This window comes from Aspergillus pseudotamarii, assembly GCF_009193445.1.
Source record: "Aspergillus pseudotamarii strain CBS 117625 unplaced genomic scaffold BDV38scaffold_41, whole genome shotgun sequence".
Lineage (NCBI taxonomy): Eukaryota > Fungi > Ascomycota > Eurotiomycetes > Eurotiales > Aspergillaceae > Aspergillus > Aspergillus pseudotamarii.
Genome location: NW_022475055.1, coordinates 273,278 through 295,160, shown reverse-complemented (window position 1 = coordinate 295,160; position 21,883 = coordinate 273,278). Strand labels below are relative to the sequence as shown.

Sequence of the window (21,883 nt, the reverse complement as noted above, 5' to 3'; positions counted from 1 at the left end):
TCGATATCGAGGTAGCCACAGAGCTGAACCGCTTACACTCAAGCTAGAAGATATACCTACATTTATTCTAAATGACGCAATATGCCTTATCAATTCCTCTCCAAACAGCGTATCTACACTGACTTACCTAACTTTACCCCTTCTCAAACACTCTACACTAAACCAGACATCTTGACATAAAGCTGAGAACTCCACGATAACCCTGAAGCAATATCCCCATCACCCTACACCGAGATTCACACAGACACCTCCACCTTATCAGCCATCTACCTAATCTACCACCGACAGCACCTTGAGTATCGCATTCTCCTTGTACCGTCAGCATCGGCGATCATCTCGGAAGCTGGTGTTGAAGTTCAGTATGACAATTATACCCGTAGCTATCCACAAAATGATGTTCTTCTATCTTTGTTGTAGAATATGCGGGACCTCAATCGGCCAATATGCTGGAATACCGATTTGTACTATTCATCCAGTGTAGTGTGGTGAGCATCGATTTTGGGGGGGGGGGGGCCGCGGAGGGGGGCTAGGTTAACATTGATCCATAGTCGTTGAATTCTGTGATCTTGTGTGATTATGTCTTGGATGGTAGGATGGTGTTGAGTTGTATAATGATCGTTGCTGGCGGTATTGTTATTGAATGGGGATAGGCTTTGGTAGCGTCAAGAATGGATACTTCTGGTGTGTGATTGATTCCTCAACATGTTTAGACATGTGTCCCATCAGGACTACCAAAGACGTAACATACTCGACCACAGATGAACGTCAGTTCTATAGATGTCATCTTCATTATCGTCCTATCAAGCCATGTCTATCTGGGATATATCCGTCCATACAGCAGAAATCTATATTTCGTTGAAGAGAAAAGAAAGGTAGAAAAGGTCTATGCGGCAGAAGAGATGATAGATAATGATAGAAGGGAAAGAGAAGTATATCAGCGTCAACAGGAACATGTCGAATCAGTCCATCAGGGGGTAATAATGCAAAAAGAAAAGGCTCAATCAAGAGACGTAAAACCATAGTAACCTTTCAGGTCCACCAGTCATTCTCCACCAACCGGGAATGAAACGAAGGTGACAATTCAGCTCTCAGGTGGGATGGGATATAAACGAGTGAATCGCTGCTTGGTGGTCATGTTTGGCAACTAGTCGATCATATTGTGGCGACGAGAGTCAACGCATGGTGTACTTAGATCACTTTGCCCACAGGCCCAGTTGGCCAAACGTCTACCCTCGCCACTAGACCTATTATCAATGACACCTGTCCCGCTGGTGCTCTAACAACATAGCTCGTAAAACCAGACATGGATATCCAATGATGAAATAGAAAAAAAAAAAAAAAAAAAAAAAAAAAAAAAAAAAAAAAAAAAAAAAAAAAAAAAAAAAAAAAAAAAAAAAAAAAAAAGCTGAAGTGGTAGAATGAGGACAATGACATCAGAGATCTAACTGTTCCCTTGTGTACAAATGTCACCTCAAATACATGTGTAGAAAAGGGGTCTCACGGAAGAAACGAAGATGGAAAATGCCGCCCAAAATCCTTTGCGCCCGCTAATGAATAGCTGTAAAGGAAATGCCCACGATGGAAAGGTGGAGGGTAGAAGAATAGATGCAAAAAAAAAAAAGATCGCACTGGGTATTATGTAACGGAAGCTTCTTCTTTTTTTTTTTTTTTTTTCTCGCTGAAATCAATGCTGACGTGCTAGTTCATCACCGGGGAGACTGTCGTTGGCCCGGGTGGCCCATCGGGGGTGGACTGCCGAACGACGCTTGTTGTGCAGCGTCCCCGGCATACATCTGATACTGAACGACGTTCATGGGTGACATAGTATTCACGTCCTGCCAGGCGGGAAATCCCATTGCTGCAGGGGCACCAGCATACGTTACTGCAACTGGCGTCCCTTGAAGGTCCGTCGGTGGAGGACTCTGCGGATTAACATGGTTGCCCGGGAAAGGATGTATTGGGCTGGCCATATCGGAGCTCATATCTGGGGGAGGTTGCTGGAATTGGCCGGGGTTGGGGTAGGGTGCCGCAGCCATATCCGGTGGCGGAGGGTAGGTCATAGGTCGTGTTGGGGGCACTTGCCATACTGATCCATCCGGTTGTATAGCATACGTCGGCGCGGGACTGAGCGTTTGCGGTTGTGATGGGACTGTCGGGGTCGGAAGCCCATGTGCCATTGGCATGGTGGCCATGGGGTTAGGTCCCGGGCTCCAAGGCATGTTCACCATCTGTGGTTTCCCTGCCGACATGTTTGCCAACATTTGACCGTCCGTTGGAATCGTGGTGAATTCATCCCACGGTACGGAGGGATCGAGGGGCGGTGCTGTTGCAAACTCAGGAGCCCCTACATTGCGATCTAACTTTGTTAACAAACCTTCTTGCCCTTCGAAGGAGAAGATCACCACCCACCTGGCGCAAACGATGTCATGGAATTTCCAGCGAACGCTCCGGCGTTGAACGCCGCGACATCTGGGGCGGAACTCAACGGTATTGGCTGGTAAGGGAAAAAGGCCTCGGTTTGTTCCCCCCCGCTCACTGCCGGCGGGGAGGACGAGGCGGTTGATGGATCGGTCGACGCCGTGTTCGAACCTGGGCGAGCTTTCTTTTCGATTGGCGGCTGCTGATCAACTGGGAAGAACTGGCACTCCTTTTTCAGTCGAATACAATTCTCACATCGACCTTGAGCGTCGTCCGCCGCCACCAGACATCGTATCTTTCGTCGCCGACAATGCACTGTGGGATGATAAGCAACCGAGGTTTACGAGGGGATAGCGATGCTCAAGGGCGGAAAAGAGAAACTGACCACATGCGACAGACGTGCGATGATACCCGAGCTTATTGCGCTTCTTATCTGCGGCTGTTGAGGATTCCATGATCGCGGTTTGCGAAGTGGGTGTCGAAGTCATAGTAGTTCCGACAACCGCAGGCATAGCTCCAAGGAGCAAGACAGAGAGTTAGAGCCCCGAAAGGAAGGGCGCATGAATCGCACACGGGATTTAGTAAAAAAAAAATAAGTCAAATGGGTGAGATGTACTCGATCCCTAAGGCGCGTGAAGAACTACTAGTAGTGACTGGAGAACGAAAGTCCACCCATGCAGAGCGCAAAGCGCAGGGACCGAAGATCCAGACAGAAAGGGACACACCACCCGCGGGAATCTGGGGGCGATCGGTGAAGTGTGTTGTTTTGGCTGGTGAAGTTGTCGTACGTAGACCGATTTCGCCGTTTCGCAATGTTACTCCACAGTCAATCTGGTGCGCGCAGACGATGCTAACCAACAACAATCCAGAGAATGAAGGATGGGCAATCCAGAGTCGGTTTCACACGATTAGCTCGTAGTCGGGAGGAACCGCACTAAGGGTGTAAGTATTATTTTTAATTGTTTCGTCGTCGTCGTGGCAGTCATCAAAGCAAGAGGGAATAGTTGTTTAGTATGTCGCAGGGTTGGTTGAAGGTAAATTGGCCCACGGGGACAAGGACCGTCTCCGCCCACGGGTCTGAAGGAGGTATTATAAAAGACAATATTAATAGGAGAAAGGATAAAAAATAAAATAAAAAAGCAATAATAAAATAAAATAATAATAATAATAATAATAATAATAATGGAAATATAAAATCCAGATCAGGTTGATAACTAATAGTATGCCAGGGAAAGGAGAAACCTTTTCCAGAACACGTTGAAAGGTTGGAAGAGGGAGAAAGTAAAGTAAGGTACCTCGTCGCAATGAAACCTTGGGCGTGAGAATAATTAAGAAGAAGAAAATTGGAGCCAAATGGAGAGCGATACCAATGAAGGAAAGAAAGGAAGTAAACCTGAAAGAAAGCGAGAGTGGCCCAGTGCGTAATAATCAATGAATTGCCCTACTTACACTTCGGGATCGAGGATCTCGGGACTTTTACTTCTTTTTCTTCCTTTTCACTTCTGGAGATTAATTTTATGAGTATGATTATTATTTGAATTTTTATTTTATTTTATTTTCCTCAAAGGATAGCGAGAGGGAGAGAGGGGCTTAGAAAGAAAGGGGGACAGGAAATTCAAAGCTACTAAAGGAGAATAATAATTCATCGAGGAAAATCAAAGAGACTTGAAAGGTAAAATAAAATAAAATAAAAATTCAAAAAAAAAGAAACAGAAAAGAGAGAAAAAAAGATTTAAAAATAAAAAAAATAAAAAGGAAAAAGGAAAAAGGAAAAGAAAAAATTTCCAGAGTGGATAACAGACATGAACCAAAGAGGAAAGGAATCATGAGCATAATCTGGACAGTGAATATACTAAAGATAATTATAGATGGGCAAGTGAATTGAGGATGATGAATCCCTCCCCCAGTGAATTACATACTGGATGGAGACCTTCCAGAATCAGACCCTGAATAATAAAACAGGCTAAAAGAATAGCACTATGCCCTAAACTGTGGATGAAACACCTCAATCTCTCTCGTTTTTTTTTTTATTAGAATTTTTTTTGTATTTTGCAATTAACCTAAGCAGCCGAATGTATGTGCAAGGATGATGATGATGAATGTGATTCCTATTATTATCACATATTCTAATTTATATTGAACACCCTTTCCCCAGATAGATTCTAATCAACCCACTCCGGTGACATGGGTTGGAAGTCTTGTCAGGAACAATGATTGGAATGTGGCTGTGGAACGCCATTGGCCCTGTTGATACATTAGACCCAAGGACTAGGTCCCTTTCCTGTCTTTCTTTCAGGCTGGAATGAAAGGGTTGCCAAATGCCTCTTTGAAATTCGGTTGTCTGATGCTGTACCCTAATACTTTGTACTATTATGTGATTGCTTGCAATCTCCCCATTTCTACTGTTCCTAATACATAGTTCTCCGTGAGAGATATAAAACTCGTCAATATTCCATCAGGCCATCGGATATCCCCCCCCCTCTCTCTCCCCTGACCTTCTCCAGCCACTCCAGGTGGTGGTTCGTCCCAAATCAACGCAACCATGGTCCCAGAGGCCTGTGACAGACATCTGTAACAGGATTAGTGGGGGATGTGGGGGTTTCTTTTTCCTTCGAGTCTTTCGCCAGGCATGTTTTCCCCCATAACTCCCCCCTCTCTCCTCCCAGTGGGTTGGTTAAGGGGCCAAGAAAGGTTGAAAGGGTAAATAAAATATTTTTTTTAAAAATTAAATATAAAAAAAAAGGAAAATGAATCTCCATCGGTAAAAATTCAGATACCTGAAAAAGTCTACGACCTGTCAATCATGGGGAATCGTGAAGGGGAGAAAAAAAGATGGGGGGTTGAATTGGAGCCTGACTCGAAGACATTAAATTTAACTCCCTCGTTTGGCCAGAGCCCTACTGGTCGTGATTGGTGAAGGGTTCATGGGGCTTGCTGTGAGTGAAGCCAATAAGGCGATGCCTTGGCGTAGGTGAGCTTCCCCTTTGGGTACTGAGAAGTTTGGCTGCGCGTTCAGGAAACTCAAAAAGGTTTAGCGGGCAAGTCGAAACGGACCCTCGAAACTTTGCTGAGCTTCGAGAAGCCCTGGAGTCGTCATCGTTTTTCTCTGGTTCACCAATCAGCGTCGATCGAACAGCCCCAGGCATGGGGCAGGGACTAATTTCATCGTCATCCCAGTCAGTGGATGGGGGATTCCACACGATGTATTAATGAGGATGAGCGTTTCACCTTTATCTTGATAATATTTTATTTTATTCTTCTCTCTTTTTTTTTTTTTAACTCTTGTCGCGCATTACGGTGGTTTGAGGTTGCTACAAACAAATATATTAATTTCTGGACTACATTGCAAAACAAGCAATTCTGTTTTATTGCATTGGTCGGAAATATCACACCCTCTCCTGCAGACAATATTGATCACCGTGCATACTTTATCCAACTTTTTGTTTCTCTGGAGTACAGATCTGTCAGAAAGGGGTGGGCCGGTCAAGGTTTAATTAAGGATCATATCTGCATCTTAGGGCGTCTGGCGATTCTTGGCTTTAGTACACTTGTTCTGTAAGGGACTTTGACAAAGAAAAGTAAAAGAGAAAAGTAAAAATAAAATAGAATAAAATTAACACCACTACCGATGGAAATTGATATACAAGCTATATTCTTACAGCAATCATGTAGGATATAATAATAGCAAATATAAAAAGCCTCACGGTCCTTCCAAGTAAATTAGCCGTTGCCCTATGGCTTCCAAGTCCAATTGATTGATAACTAATAGAATGACACACAGCGCACCACCTCAGCACAGACTTAAGTCATCACCGATATTACGAAGGGTAACAATGCAACTCTAGTCTCCTCTTTATAGTAGGTATGCCCAACGAATATATCAATATCTCCATCACCGTTACATTATCAATGCCACCTTACGAATCACCTCCGTCAGGAAAGTCAATCTCTAACAGGATGTACGCAAGTATGCGTTATTATTATTATTCAGTATTATTATCATTATCATTTCCTGATTTGTATTCGCGTATTACGACCAGCCAAGAACCCCCAATCTCCCACACGACTAGGTCCCCATAGATATGGAGTACAGAATTAGGAGCTCCTGTTCAAGCAAGCGATAGCGAAGCTCAAGCATTGCTTAATCTCAGGGTCCACGGAGAGTGTCCGCGGGCATCCGCGCTTCTACGTAAGTGAGGGAGAACCAGAGATTAGACTCGGGTCTTAATTTAGTCTGCATCCAATGCCCGACCACTTAACGCTTTCGGCAGTCTGCCGATGAAACTGGCCTTTTTTTCCCCCCCTCTCTCTTTCATTTCCTGCAAGCGAAACCCGAACCCATATGAGGAGACGTTGATTTAGTTTCTATACATAGTAAGGTCGTTCCTTTAGCGTTCTCCTAATTAGGACAGGAACCTCTTGAGATCACGATTAATGAGGATGACGTTGGTCGATGATGAGGATGATGCCATTCGAGTTATGACTTAGTCTTGGTCATTTCTACGTATCCAGAGGTTAAAGGAGGAAGTTTTATACCAACGAAGTATCATCTCCGAGTATCAATCGAATAGGATTTTCCCCTTGCTTACTTTTTCTGCAAGATTGTTTTTTTTTGTTGCTTCACTGTCTCGCCTCGTATTGCGGAGGAAAGGACCAGCTGGGAAAAGATGGGAAGAGAAAAAGAAAACCAAAAAAAAAAGAATAATTAATACAAAATCTCGAATAAAATCAAATCAAGTTGAACCAAAAAAAAAAATAACTCCTAAAAATTGTGGCTGATTTATAGGAGGAATTGCTATAGCCCAGCGTGAAAATTCCTCGTTTGGTCAGTCTGTGCAGTGGGATCGGGGCGATATACGTAAGCGACGTTGACAAGATCGCCGAAAATTAATCTATCATTAATCTATCGCTAATGTCCACTCCAAGATGAAACAAACGGGGGGTTAATATATCGATGAGCTTGTTTGTCTCATTGGATATGATTCTGTACTAAAATACAGCCGCCAGATTCTCTCCCAGAGCAATGAATGTACTCCGTATGTACTCTGTATAGGTACTAGTAGTAGGGTTCCGGATATATCTACTTTGACCATGCAAGAAGTAATTTAAAGTATGGAGATGAATTACTATAGATAGAACCCCTACTTTCCTGACACATGGGCACACTCCGTTTCAACCCTCGGTAAGACTCCCTCCACTTTCTTGCTGCTGCAGGGACTAAAAAATCCATTCTCATTCACCACCTTATGTACCTCCAGAAATTCTCCGAGGATAAATCTTCCTTTCCGCCAATGATTGGTGGCCTCGGAGGTTTGCCTCACCAAAACGGCATCTCTCCAAGGCAGGATTTTTAGTCCGATCCCAACTCCACGAACCCTAAGTCAAAACTAACATACGGAGTTCTCCGTTGGATCCCTAACCAACAACGATGGCTTGTTTTCCACAGTAGTTTAATAAGTACGGTACTTCTTAGTGCTACGGATCCAACTGTAACTTAATCCACGACTACTCGAACAAAAAAAATACCCAACAAGAAAATACCATCTTCTCGTGCCCGGACCTAACGACCGATTCAGACTAGAACCTTGTCATAGTGCAATGTCATCCTCCTTCGAATCGTAGTCCCATGGTTGATAATTTCCCCTGAGGCTTCTAGGGTCCTTCTGGATGCTTGCACATGCTTGTCATGGAATGTCGATCGGCAATGGATCGTCTTGTCCTACGAACCACCGTTCCTTGGTCACCATCGGTGGTTTACACCCATGCATCGCATTCCCATTAGGGACGGTATCCGGCCCATCCAGCGCGAAACGGACTTTCTGCCGTACACGGTAAAACCAGCTTTTGCGCAGCTGAGGTGTACTCAGAGTAATTCGGCCGGTGAACTTGGCGCAGCGCATCCTTCATGTCCGTCTTAATTTCACCTGGATAAACCAACCAACTCGCATGGATTACAGTACCTGCGTCTTGTTCAAAAAAAAAAAAAATCTGGCAACCCCATTGGCCAAACTACTTATCAATCTTCCGCTCAGGAAAAACGTGATCCTCTTCCGTAATCCTTCCCATTCCACCCCCTTATCGACGAAGCACTCTTTAAGTCTTAACGCCCATTGCCTGCGGAAATATGACCCGCATCGTTGGTGTCTCTGGTCAACGATCTAGACAACTAACCAACACCAACCCAAGCCCCATAATGGTCCATGATAACTATGCCGGAACAGGAACGCAATGAGCGGAACTACCCGCCTCAGGGACTGATGTCTTGCACCCTGTGTCAATCGAGCAGCTCGAGTCTAGTGCTAGCTTAATTTCATCACATAATGCTCAGATTCAGAGCTTCGGTGAGGTCTCCACTCGGAGGGGCCGTATCCAGCACGCCTGGTCCATGAGCGAAGGTCGCGGTAGACTATCGGGTATATTCCGTGGTTGACTGCCGGGGACATTTGTCGGTGAGGTTAATACTTGTCGTTTTATTAGGGCGTCGAGTTCTTGATCTATTTCGGTCGCGGACCGGCTACTGCACTACACCTAAGCCGTTACTAGTGAAGTGCAACTGGGCAGCCTTGTCAGTTTGCTTGCGATGCTTTGACTCAGATTTATGTGGATGAAAAGTCAGAAGACGATGAGAGGGTCTACACGATTTCATTCAGACACTTCTGTGATTCGAGCGAGTCTCTTTCTTGAGATCATCGTTCAGAACATGTGCATATAACGTACAATATGGATACGAAAGCACATATCCCAAACCACAAAAGAACAATAACTCGGAATACACTGGGATCAGAAACCAACCAGACACCTGAATGAAATCCAACTCTTACAGATTTTGTTGTTCTTGTTCATGCGTGTTATGGGACTGCCGAATCTGTCTGCCTGATTAGGCATCCCCATTTGTGCAGAACGCCCCCATATCAGTATCCACTCGATCTGAAAAACATGTCTAGACGCAAGACAGCTGGATTTCTGTCATCAACAACGAACAAATGGAGGCGAGCTGGTTATACTTAGACCCTAGCGTTGTCAACTGTGAATCTTGTTAACAATCCAGCTAGGACTGATTCCAAGGAAGGGATAGCATGAATGAAATATGCTTACGCTTAGCCACTTTCTGCAGACAAAGTTTTGTACTGTTCGAGTTGTCAAGGGATGTATAACGACTACTCCCATCATACCACGGACACTAGAATCCTGAGGAACAAGTATCAGTCCAAGAACTTGAAACGGTCTTTATCCCAGACAACACCGTGGAACTTCCAATATCTGCACGACAGTATACGACCAGATCTACAACGGACAGTGTATACCAACATTCCCAATTCAACTCGGAGGTAAAATACTAACACAAGAACTACACCAGCTCATTCATACTTACTGGATCTAACATCACCAGTATACATTACTCTACCTTCAACCAGACCAACAACTACATAATACCCTCGCAGCGAGGAAAACTCAACAACAAAGACCAAGGAAATAACCCACCCCCAAACACTCCTTTACTCTTACCTTACTATGAGTACATCAACATCCCTACCTCTCTCACCAACACACCAAAACCCCCAAATTAAAGCACCACCAAAAAACCTAGATAAAAACTAACCCACACCACCCAAAAAACTACAAAGGAAAGAAAACAACAGAAGCAGTAGCAGCAATGCACCAATAGCCATATCAGGTTAACCCCCTTCCCCCCCTCCACAAAACTAAACCCAAACCCACAGTTACAACACCACAAGTTAACACCAAAAAGCCAAAGCAAAAGTAAATTAAAAGCAAAAGCCACGTAAGGAACCCTCCTCCCACACCACGCCAACCACAAATTCAAATCCAAAAAATACAAATACACATAAACCTCCCCCCCCCCCACCCCCACCACTCTAGCCTCTATAGTCCACATGCATTCCATTGAAACGCAGAACATACCCGAATCGAGTCAAGTGCCCGGCCATGGTGAAACGACGAAGGATTCCAGACTAAGGACTGGCACTAGGACGAAGGACTAGGACCTTCTTGGGTTTGGATCCATGATCCATGATCCATTGGTTTAAAAGAGGTTCTGTGTTTGGTTTAGTTTGGGTTGGTTTTCGGGAGTGTGGTTGCTTTTTACTAACCGAGGTTCTTGCTCTTTCTTTTCCTTTTTTTTTTTTTGTGTTTTCTTTTTCTAGATGTAAAGTAAGATGTAGTTGGTTTGGGCTTTCTTACTTTCTTTATTTGGTAGAGTAGTTAGTTGTACTCCGTATATTGATTTGATATGGGGTTGGAGGATGGATGGGAGTAGAAACAGGTGTAGCTTAACTAGAGCTTTACTCTGTATAACTTCGCTTGTGTGATCGATGGAGTAATATGTGATCTAGTATTGACTTGATGGCTTTGGTTTTGGTTCAAGATTGTTTTATATTCTTCATTTTTGACCGTTTTACATTTCCCCTTGTTCTCTGAGGCATCCTTGGTAGAGGTTGTTTCATGGTAGACTTGATACTCTCTAAGATGAATTTTAAGTCAAGTCTTGGTAGATATAAAAAAAAAAGAAAGAAAAAAGAAAATAACTAAAAGACTTATTATAATACCCATAATATATAACCACCTTCAATCCACCACAATCCCCTTCACCCCTCATTCTATATCACTACCAACTACAATATTAAACCCACCAACGGATGAACACTTATCAGATCTCCTTCAAACCAGGTAGCGTCTGAGTAGACGGATACGGAGACCGATTGACACCGCCATCCACGCGCAGGACGACTTTCACGCTAATGGCTCTGGCTTCTCTGATGCAGCACGCTAGACACGTCCGTCCGACTCTGCCAATGAGAGCATCATATCCAAGTGAAGCGCACCACGCTCGGGCGAAGGTTTCCCTTTCGTGACCGCCACGCGCATCGACGATGAGCACTTCGTGCTTCCTGTGATGGTTGCTGTGGTTGCTTTGGTGGTTGCCGTCGAGGAAAGCGTCGTCAGGGACATTGTGTTCGGGGAGGGAGTCCAACGAGATGTGTTTGTATTTGTACCCGCTGTGGAGAGGATGGCCTGGGAGACGGTGGTGGTGTCGGGGACTTGAACTGCTGGACGGCGTCGATGTGCCACTCCCAGTGGGGCATGCGCAGTGATACGATATGAAGTTGCCCGGTGGGCGGCATTCGTGAGATGTAATGAAACGGACGTTGTATCTCAATTGAAAGGAGACTTTCCAGGGTGAGTCAGTCCCTGAGGCGATCGAAAAGGTCATAAGGGTCCTGGCGGCGATGGGATGCGGCGTGCTTTCTAATGACTGCCCGCCTTTCCCAGAAAATGTCAATGTCTCGAAGCTGACTTTCTTCAGATCTTTCTCCAACGGGGCGTCCATTGGTAGGGAGAATGCACCGCTGACTCGCTCACCACGGCCAAGTGGTGTCGATTCATACGCTAATTTATTCCCCTGGCGGATGCGCGGCTTTCCAGGCATTGACAGGGATGGTTGAACAGAAACTTCGAACCATGAATTGTCCAGCGGCTGAACTGTCCAAGCATCTTTGGGCACAACCGCACTCCTTATCCATCCCAGACACTCTTTGGTATCTTCCAGACTGGCCAGGACTCGGCCGACGACACACTCTTTGCTCCACCAAGTCATTCCTTTGTATGCGAACCCACCATACAGGTTTGCAATGGACCCTAGGCTCGCAAGAGCATCTGGATCATTTTCCAATATCGTAGCCATGAGCAGATGGCTGATTTGCTCTCCAGGGAATACAAAGCCAGACAGCCAGCTCCGGGTAATCCAACCACCAAGCTGCACAGAAGCCGTCTGATCTTGAGAGCAGTGGAGGACTATCCAGCGGCGGGATGGGCTTCTGGTATGCATTTCCTCTTTCCTAAGAGGCGCGCCAACTTCAGCTGGCAGCTTATTGTGCACGGGCTGTTCATATGCATGAGCGACTGTATCACTCAGTTGACCTGACCCAATGGCAGAGTTCAGGCGCGCTCTGAGTCCATCGAGTCCTGGCCAGCCGATTTCTTGACCAAACACAAGTAATCCTTGAAGCTGTTGGTCGAGATATGTTGGGACCAGGCTGCAATTCCAGGCTGATTCGGTGGACTCGGCGCTTGAGCCGGACAACGATCTGTGGAGCAAATTTTCGAAGAAAGAGCGAGGATTCTTCTCATGGTTTCTTTCACCCCTCGAGTGACCCGTTTGTTCTACGGGGTCGACGCCAGGTTGATCTGGCTCGTCGGCCCTGTAGCTGATGTCGAATGTGTCCATAAAGCGTCGTACCACCACCAAGTCCCAGTCTACTTTCCCGCTTCGTAGTTTCTCGAAATCATCTACGTCTTTGGCGGTGATCTGTAACTCCTTGGAATTCTCTAGGATCCCCACCCGGACCGTAGCATCAAGACGGAGAAGCAGTTCCGCGGCGAGGAGCATCTGGATAAGGAGCCACCGGCGCTCGAGCGTTGGATGCATCCAGGGTTTTGAGCACGTAGAAGGGTCCAAGAGATCACCGTCCGGATGAGGACCGGCCCCCCACAGCAACTGTCCTGCATATAACCGCCATTCAGGGAGACTGAAATCCACCCACGCGCCCCTTGTGGCGAGGGTCATTGTCAAAGACTTGATTTGAGATTTGAGGCTATGAGCCAGGCTGGAGTCTGCGAGCAGAGGTTTGGAAGGAGGATAGAGGAATTTAGTGAAGAGGCCGCTGTACAAGTCCCGGGTAGATTCGGTATCCAGGATTGTGGTTGCTTTCTTTCCGTGTAACAGTTCGCGACGGAGATCTGTTAACGTCCGCAGGCGTTCCACTAAGCATTGTAGATTGATGTCCCGTACGCCGATCTTTTTCCAGGCCGATGGGCCATCACAGAGTAACTGGTGCCGGTCATATGCAGCGCCTCCAGGCAGTGCATAAACGTCATGATAATGCTCCATCATTTCATATATCTCCGAGGCCGGAATCGAGGAAAGCTGTATGTAATTCAATTTCGTCTTTGGTTTCTCCGGGTAGCGCACAGCATCTGCCACCGGGAGCTCTAGGAAATAACGAAACCCAACCGCTCCTGGGTCCTTTCCGTTCATTGACAGCATGTTTGGTACTTCAAAAATCCCAATGTCGAACGTCGCTCTCTTGGCGCCTCCGGTCTTTCTCCAACTATTGAGGTGTATCGGCTCATCTTTGGAGATTACCCACCTGTCAGGAACAGGTAGGTGGGCATGCAATGTACATAGAGTATACGACGGATGAGGTAGTGGCTTTCTGTCCCACAGATTCTGAATAGTAGGATCGTGGTCATCGAAGGGGAAGATCACCTGTGGGTAATGATGATCATACTTACCCCTTTCGAGGAGGAAAAACGGGGCTCCCGAGAAAAGAGTCTCGATATCTTCTTTGCTAAGAGCATATTCAGATGACGATGTAGCCTCATGTTTACCCTCATGGTTGTGCTCCTTTGCAGGTGAATTACGCGCCTGCGGGGAGCTCTGGGAACCCGTGTGGCCTTTAGCAGCTGTTGTCGTGGATTGTTTAGGTTGGTTTGCATGAGTCTGTTTCTACAGTCAGATCCATTTCAAATTCTAAATGAGACTATCTTGACGAAAAGTAATAAGTCATCAAAAGGAAGGCCTACAGTATCATGACCCCTCTCCACTGTCGACATCTCCATTTCTGAATCATCTCGATGTCTCCGGAATAGATCTTGAAAAACATTTCTGTCATGAGCGCCACGAGTCTGACTCGGCGCATTCGGAACAGATGCCCTTCTTCTCAATCTCGAGTTCGGATTGCTAGGCACGCCATCGTCCTCTGCGGGCGCACCAGAGACAGAATGCCGACGGCCGAAAAAGAAAGCCATCGTCTCTTTGGCTTCGATTCGTAGTGATGTAGCTTGTTTTGTATGCTTATACCTAGTTTATAGCTGAGAAAGGAATTCTCTGGCTGTTCGGCATGCCGAGGTAAGCCGGTTATATGTTGGTGCCCAAAGACAAGCGGATCCTCAGCGCGGGAACTGGCTGTCAAGCGATATCCTCATTTACATGGTGAAGAAACAATTCTTGAATACGGCGCTTCATATATAAATAGCCCTTGTATTGTTATTTCAGGGACAATCCAGGGCCTAGAACAAAGGAAGAAGTTGAGTTGAACAGTGAGGGGAGGTGATAATCGATGACGTCGGGCAAATCACGGGCCGGCTGATGTTACCTGATCCAGTAGGAGGAACCTCCGTTTATCTTCATCGCATGACAAGGAATGGGGCAATCAAACATCCGACTCCCGAAGTTGATACACTAACCGGGCCGAATTGCATTTTAATATACGGAAATACAAAATATACCTCAAATCGAAAGTATTGTGACATAGTCTAGTATATCGAGGTTGATAGACACTGGTGTCAACCCAATCCCCAGTATCTAGATTACATACGCCCACCAGTGTTCTAAGAAAAAGGTGAATCAAAAAGATGTGCCATTTTTTCTTTTGAGCAAATTAGACTAAGAGAACATCAAGGCATCAGTCATTAGATTATTTCGAAGTCCTCCAGAGGTATTTAGTCCAATTTCTTCCCTTACGCGTGCTTGTGGAGGAATTCCAGAGCAGTCTTGTATCCCCTTTCATACTCCTTGCGAACTTCAGCATCCTCGAGGTTCGAACGGGCTGCCATCCAGCCGTGGATCTGCGTGGAGAAAGTCTCAACGTAATTCGCGACCGTCAGGTTGGAGCCGAAATCCTGGACATCCTTGGGGTTCTCATCCTTGGATGCAAGCACGGCCATGGGGATAGTGACCGACTTCGCATCAGCAGGGTCGAGCATAGCGGGGTGGCACTGCACGGCGGCTTTGAAGATCTGGTTGTCCTTGCTCGAGGCCAGTGCGGTGATCTTTCCACCCCAGCAGTAGCCCAGGATCGACCAGGACTCGAACTTGCCGTTGGGGGCGAGCTTGTTGGCTTCCGACACAACGCTTGGGATCTTAGAAAGGGTGCTTGGGGGGGCGGCCTTAGTCTGGAAGAAGTTGCCGAGCTTCTGTTTGTGGTCATCGTTCTGGGGAGGGAACCAGGTGATGTCGGCGGGCTGGCCTTCAAAAAAGTCGGGCATGAAGACCCGGTACTTCTGCTCGTTGGCAGTGGCGAGGATGTCGGCACCCTGGATGGTCTGGGGAAAGAAACCGAAGATGTCTGTCGGCTTTTCTTAGCCATATATGTGCGGGGTGTAGCCGATGAGTAGATTTTACGCACCATAGATGACCAGGATAGCCTTGGAGGCATTTTCCGGGCCAGTGATGTCTGGGAGTTGTTAATAAACAAAGAATATTATACCAAGCCATCTAGAGTGAAACCTACACGTCTTCAAGCCATTGAGGGTCTTGTATTCACCCTTGGCCTGGTAACCCTTGGGGACAATGGGAGGGATACTGCGAATTATTAGGATAGTCCGATGATGCCCATCTAAACGGAAGATATGACTCACGAGCAACAGGCTTTGCTAACACCAGACATGGCGGCAGAGGAGCAATGAACTGGTCGAAATGAAGATGGCGGGGTTTTCACCGAGGAGAGAGACCTTCGCAAAGGAGATGTTAGAAGCTGCTTGTAAAACATATTTAGTGAGGAAATAACGCACAAAGAACCAAGATAGGACAATCGGCGGCTGCCTGACGTGTAGTAGTCAAATGATGAGGTTGTTGAGTATGGTAAGAGAGTGAATTCGAGGGGAGAACGCAGGAAGGCCGGTGTTTTTTGATTGAAGTATCCGAGGTATCGGTTGGACCCCACCTGGACAACCGACGTCATCGCCGCGACATCTCAGCCGCGTCCATTCAACTTAACTTTGATATCGACCCATTTCTCGATAATAGCTTATATTTTAAGTATGTAGACGCTCAGAATTATATTCCTATACATTATCTTATTCGATGTCATTCGTGAGGACCGACTTGGAGCCATGAATAATTTATTCTTCTTCTATGCTGGATGAACGAATATCCGCTATATGTGGGGTTCTCATACACTTACCCACAGCACTTTCTGCCGTATGCTGGAGAACTGCATTTATTCAATCCGGCTCAGAATGTCATTCCTTGAGTAAGTCAACCTATGTGCAAAGGCTCATAATATCGGTAATACACGTATATCTTCGACACATTCGTTTACTCGCATTTAGAAGATAACCAGTAGCAACCGTTACACCATATCAATGAAAACAACGGGCTTACTGGTATGCTAAAAGCTTCTCAAGCCAGTATAGATTGTCCAGCTGAAGCTGAATTGAGAGACTAGTCGGAATAAAATAGTTAGTATGAATCTTCGGTACTGCGGAGGGTGCGCATCTGTCATAAACCCTTTATCAGACACCCCCTACGATAACTTCAGAAACGAGTCGTGATATAACAGTCATATTCAGACTACAGCCATAGTTCTATACCTAACGGACAGGTAAAATAAAAAGGAAAACGTATGAACCATATGCCCATGTCCATTCATGTAGCGTATACTCATGCCACCCAGCACCACCGTCATGCTTACCCCCATAAGAACACTCATAAGTGTATCACTGATAGTAGCACAACGCCACCAGTAGCTCGCACGTCACCCATCAATACCATCAATACCCCTTCTCCCCGGGGAGCCTCACATCCTCCCAACCCCGTCCATCCCCAATACCAGGCAAACTCTCCTCCCTCCGAATACCCTTCCACTCAGTGACATTCATCCACCCAATCCGCTGGAAACCGCCGAAGCCACCAATCCAATAAACCTGAGTGACAACCATGCGGACCCAGTGGCTCCTGTGCGGGGAGCCCGGTCGCTCCGGCAGCCACACCCGCGCATCTGGGTGGGCTTTAAGATAGCAAGACCGGAGAGCCGCCTCCGTGTCCTCCGGGACAGGGGACGGGAAGGACTCGACGTACCCGAAGAGAGTAACACGGGGAAGACCGGCAGGGCTGAGCGGGAACCCGGGCCAGAGCGGCTCGGTCTCGTTCAAATGGTCCCACCAATCGAGGGTGATGCTCATGTTAGAGCCTGCAGCAGTGTTACGAAAGGTAGTTTCGACTTCAAGGGCGAGGAAGGTCGGGTCGCCGTTGCCGCCGTGGCCGCTTGGAGGGGGAAGGGCCGCGTCACAATCTGAGATGTATTCTTTCTGGCTGATAGACAGGCCGGCCACAGCAGCTGGGACGTGGACATCCTTGGGTGTGTGAGAGAAGATGGTGGATGCTACACCGGTGGTTGAGAGAGCGAGCAGTCGGCGGGCCATGAGGGTGGAGGTGAACCATGATGGTGCGGCTTCTGCTTCTGGGCCTTTCTCGAAAATGTCGGCATTGTCCTCGGGGGTCGAGGGAAGGTTGTAGGTGTCGCCGAGGACTGTCTGGTCGGGGGAGGCATTTTCGGCAGCTGAGAGGGGGACCGCTACAGCCTGGACGAAGAGCAGAGCTAGTGTGGAGACGAAGGCGAGACCTCGGTCAAGACCCTTCATGATGAGTCTTCGCTTTGAATGTAAATGGATAAGCCTGTAGGGTAGATATGTCAAGCAGAAATGGAGCTTATAGGAAAGGGATATGTAAAGGAGGAAGCTACGCCAAGAATCCTCCCCTCACATGAGACTCCGGATGGTCTGATGATGAGGGTGACAGTGAGGGGAACTGCAACAACGCTGGATCTGATCTTATCTGATCACGCTAGGACATAAATAGCTAAGCGTGCTGTGCACCTGACTAGCGCAACATCCGACTCCATCCGGAGGTTCCGGCACACTCCGACGTTGATGCCTGCCTCAGGCTGCCATGGATGACAATGACTCACCGGTAGTTTGCAGCGCCACTCGATCCTCACCGAAACACAGAGAACTAGAATAGCTCTTTCAGTGACTCATGATCTCTTATCACGAGACCATGTCAGACAGTAGCCTAGCGTGAGAACACTAGAGGCTACTACCAGTTGGTTCCATGGCTTGCTTGTCTCCTTGCATAAGGCCTTACGATCGGATTAGGACGATGATGGCCTCAGGCAAAGGAGGCATCAGGATCAAAGCCCTGGACCAACGAGTCTCACTCACACACAATGGATGGAAAGAACTCTTTCAAAGAATAGAATATGCATTGTAGAACACTGAATCCGCCGCTACACCGTCGACCGAGATGACAAAAAAAACCAAAAGAACAAAAGCACAAAACGAATAAAACCTGCCATTGCCGCACACTCCAGTTCATGATAGTAGTAGTAGTAGTAGTAATAGTAATAAATATCCACGATATGGAACAAAATAAATGATAAAAGATAGTGATAAAACCTCCCCGTCATAGATCATACACAAGTGGACTGCGGGTTACAGGGCCACTGCACCAGACAGAGGTGGGCGCAGACTCCGTCGCAGAATTCCAACCAAATCCAACCAACACCAGGGTATATACAAGACGAGAAATTTTTCCCGACAAAAGAAGACATGAGATAAGTTCACACAAAACTTTTCCCACCGGATATCTGCGTTTCCGCTCTCTGTGGGCGTTGAGGCTAAATCAAGATCACTCGGTCGACGAGTTCAAGGATCGATAAGGATATTATGCAATAAACAATAACTTTTCCTTTCTACAGAAAAAAGAAAAGAAAAGAACAGAACAGAAGGCGAACCTGTCCATTGCATAAAAAAATTCCGTCCAGCGAACGAATCTAACCCAGGTAGTCTGCCCGCACGCTTGGGTTCAGTGCAATCTTTCTCGCTTCACTGCCACAGCACGCACGCTTCATGCCTGCCGGTCCAGAAAGTGGAACGTTGTAATTAAGAGCGTGCAGTTGGGCAGCGGTGAGAGACTGAGTGCGTCTAGGACCAGCGTTCAGGAACAGATCAGTCATGTTTCCATCAGGCAACACAGTGCCCTCCGTGATGGTATTGGAGTGCATCAAGTGACGGACGTGGTTCTGCAACGCGAAATCGTCCGATCCGGCGCGACCACGTTTCCGACACTGACGCTGGTTTCCACTCTGCTGATTCGTCTGAGTAGCACGAGGAGCGGAACCAGACAACGCACAAAGGCTCTGGGCAGCCTCATGAGCGGATGTCATATCGACAGGAATTCCCAATGAGTATTTAGACAGCTCCAAAACATGTCCAGTAGAACCAGTAAAGCTTTCGGGGGACTTATAAATGTCATTGTAGGAACTTTCATCGATCGGGGATGCAATAGCCACGGCCTTCTGGTTCTCCTTCATCGAATTGTTAGTACATCTAAGGGTAGCCTGAATGGCCAGTCGGGGCAGGACCGGACCAGATGTAGTCGACGACAAAGAAGAGGACCGGGACGAGTTGGCAGACAGAGTCGAGACATCCGACACCATCGAATCCGGCGAAGACGCAGAAGAGGTCGAGCGAGCCAGAGAAGACCGGCGTACCATAGTCGGGTAGCCATCAAGCGAGCCAGTCTTCGGGCAAAACGGAAGTGACGGGCGCTGGTCGAGAGTCGACCGCGCCATGCACATGTTTTGCGCCTGGGACATGGCAGCGCAGAAATAGCGCCGGTGAGATGAGAAAGAGCCAGCACTCGCAGCAGGAGTGGAGGCCATGCTCGACTGGGGCGTCAGCTGCGGGGTAGGCAGCGTAGGAAGCCGTGGCAACGACGGAAGGGATACATTGAAGCTGTTAGCCCGAGAGGCTTGCTCGAGAGTTGTAGGAGTCCGTTTAAGAATAGACGCCTCCGATGGGAGGGTGGAAGGCTCGCTCGCGAAAGTAGGGAAAGAGCCTCTCATGGAGGTACCACGAGGAGACGGAGAGCCTACCATCGATCCGGAATCGGAACCTTCCATGCTTGTGGGGGTCATCGGCTCAAAATCAAGTTCTTCCAACTCAGGAGTAAGTCTTGGAATGACTGTCTGCCAAGTCTGGCCTTCGCCAGACATGCCACCAGCACCAGGAGTATACTTCAACACAATATCCGTCCACCGCTGGAAAGTGGCTTCGGGAATGTGAAGTTTCCAATCCACTGCTTGCAGGAACATCAACTCGTTCTGGTTGATCTCTAATGTATTCAGACCAGAGATTTTGCTCCAAGCGCGGGCAGAGTAGTTTCGGTCCTGGAGGTATTTGGAGGCAAGAATCAGGGCGGCAAGGAACATGCGTCGACCACACTGCATAGCCCGACAAACGGGCTTACTCCGAGTCTGGTCATGGGCCAGGTCGTGACTGGGCACGTGGGGCTTGATCTTAATCAGATAGTACAAAGCCACTTGCAACGTGCTATAACTGGTCCGGGACCGGCGGAGCGTCTCCTGGATGAAGGTGCGAAGAGGCAAAACACCTTTGCAGCCTGTGGTTGCATCACTTCGGAGCGCTACTGCGGACAAGGGCCAGATGGTCTCGACGATCTGCGACGCGGTGTCTTCATAATAAATCTTCAGCTATGGGATCATCCCCGATAATATCCGACTGCACTTACCGACGAGGTTGTCGACGAAATTCACTTTCCGCTCCGACTGACGCAGCAGACAGGGCGGAGGCCGCGCGCAGGACACGCCGTTGGACTGGATACCGCTGTTTGTACGCCGCGGATGTTTACGTAATTCCGGAGGGACAGCCACATCCGTAGCCTTCATAACGTTACCCCTCAAGGGCGCACGCGAAGGGCCCAGTCCCCTTCCTGCTGTTTGGCACTCACCGTCATTTTCCCAGATGACATCAACCGGGTTCGTCGAGGCGGAAGAGATGGATCCGTGGGAGGACACCCCATCGAGAGAGAACACCGACGACGAAGAGGAAGATGCGGAGGAGGAAATCGACGATGCATAAGGGTGCGCATACGACGCTTTGTATGAAACACTAGGGTTTGGATCTTTCAAACCCAAAACGTCAATCCCTGTCATATTCCGGGGAGCTATCCAGATGAATGACCTGATTTACTTCAAGTAGCAAGTAATTCAAATGACCAATCAGGTGGACGGCAAACTTGTGTGGAGTAAATCCGACGCAAGACCAAGATACGGCAAGGTGCGCTCGTTCAAAAACCGTGAGAAAATCAAATATACCGTTGTGCAATAACCGTTAACGAGACGCTGTAAGACAAGAACCGTCTTTTATTCACAGGCGACGGCAGGCCTTCGAGAAACAATTCGCCAGGGTGTATGGGTATCAAAAAAAAAGGGGGTGGGTCGATCGGAGGTTATAAGGTCATTCAACTCTTGTTGGATGTCAAGATAAGGTCGGATAAAGGGTGAGGACGTATATCGGGGTTCAAAGTAGGACGTATGAGGTGTAAAGGATCGAGAGGAGGCGCAAACAAATAAGATTGTACCGATCACCGGGTGTAGATTCCAGTGCAGATCAACCGAAGTAACGTACGACAAAAGACACGTAGAAAGCGTATCGGGTCCACGCGACTTCCAAGACGACAGGTGCTGTGAGAGTCAAATCGATCTAGATAAGAGTAACAGGCTTGTCGGACTTTCGGAGATCAAAGGCGGAGGATTCTGCAACACTGGTGACCGGAACAAAGTATTTCGAAACAACAAGG

General features: G+C 47.5%; 5 protein-coding genes across 5 annotated transcripts; all 5 read right to left on the bottom strand.

Moving 5' to 3' along the window:
• Positions 1-1,706: 1,706 nt before the first annotated feature.
• BDV38DRAFT_284767 (putative C6 finger domain protein) lies at positions 1,707-2,930 on the bottom strand (the record flags this gene model as incomplete). The annotated part of the gene is made up of 3 exons (XM_032060341.1): positions 1,707-2,356; positions 2,410-2,733; positions 2,804-2,930. 3 exons carry the CDS (start codon positions 2,928-2,930, stop codon positions 1,707-1,709), a joined length of 1,101 nt encoding a protein of 366 aa, XP_031911751.1.
• Positions 2,931-11,086: 8,156 nt separating this feature from the next.
• Positions 11,087-14,247, bottom strand: BDV38DRAFT_272699 (uncharacterized protein; the record flags this gene model as incomplete). The annotated part of the gene is made up of 3 exons (XM_032057532.1): positions 11,087-12,638; positions 12,843-13,939; positions 14,023-14,247. 3 exons carry the CDS (start codon positions 14,245-14,247, stop codon positions 11,087-11,089), a joined length of 2,874 nt encoding a protein of 957 aa, XP_031911750.1.
• Positions 14,248-14,958: 711 nt separating this feature from the next.
• On the bottom strand, positions 14,959-15,887 carry BDV38DRAFT_272698 (dienelactone hydrolase family protein; the record flags this gene model as incomplete). The annotated part of the gene is made up of 4 exons (XM_032057531.1): positions 14,959-15,566; positions 15,627-15,674; positions 15,732-15,802; positions 15,859-15,887. 4 exons carry the CDS (start codon positions 15,885-15,887, stop codon positions 14,959-14,961), a joined length of 756 nt encoding a protein of 251 aa, XP_031911749.1.
• A 1,105-nt stretch (positions 15,888-16,992) lies between these two features.
• Positions 16,993-17,862, bottom strand: BDV38DRAFT_272697 (uncharacterized protein; the record flags this gene model as incomplete). The annotated part of the gene is made up of 1 exon (XM_032057530.1): positions 16,993-17,862. The coding sequence occupies one exon, from the start codon at positions 17,860-17,862 to the stop codon at positions 16,993-16,995; it is 870 nt and encodes a 289-aa protein (XP_031911748.1).
• A 1,190-nt stretch (positions 17,863-19,052) lies between these two features.
• On the bottom strand, positions 19,053-21,236 carry BDV38DRAFT_272696 (putative G1/S-specific cyclin Pcl5; the record flags this gene model as incomplete). Its single annotated transcript, XM_032057529.1, has 2 exons — positions 19,053-20,755; positions 20,813-21,236. The coding sequence occupies 2 exons, from the start codon at positions 21,234-21,236 to the stop codon at positions 19,053-19,055; spliced, it is 2,127 nt and encodes a 708-aa protein (XP_031911747.1).
• Positions 21,237-21,883: the final 647 nt, after the last annotated feature.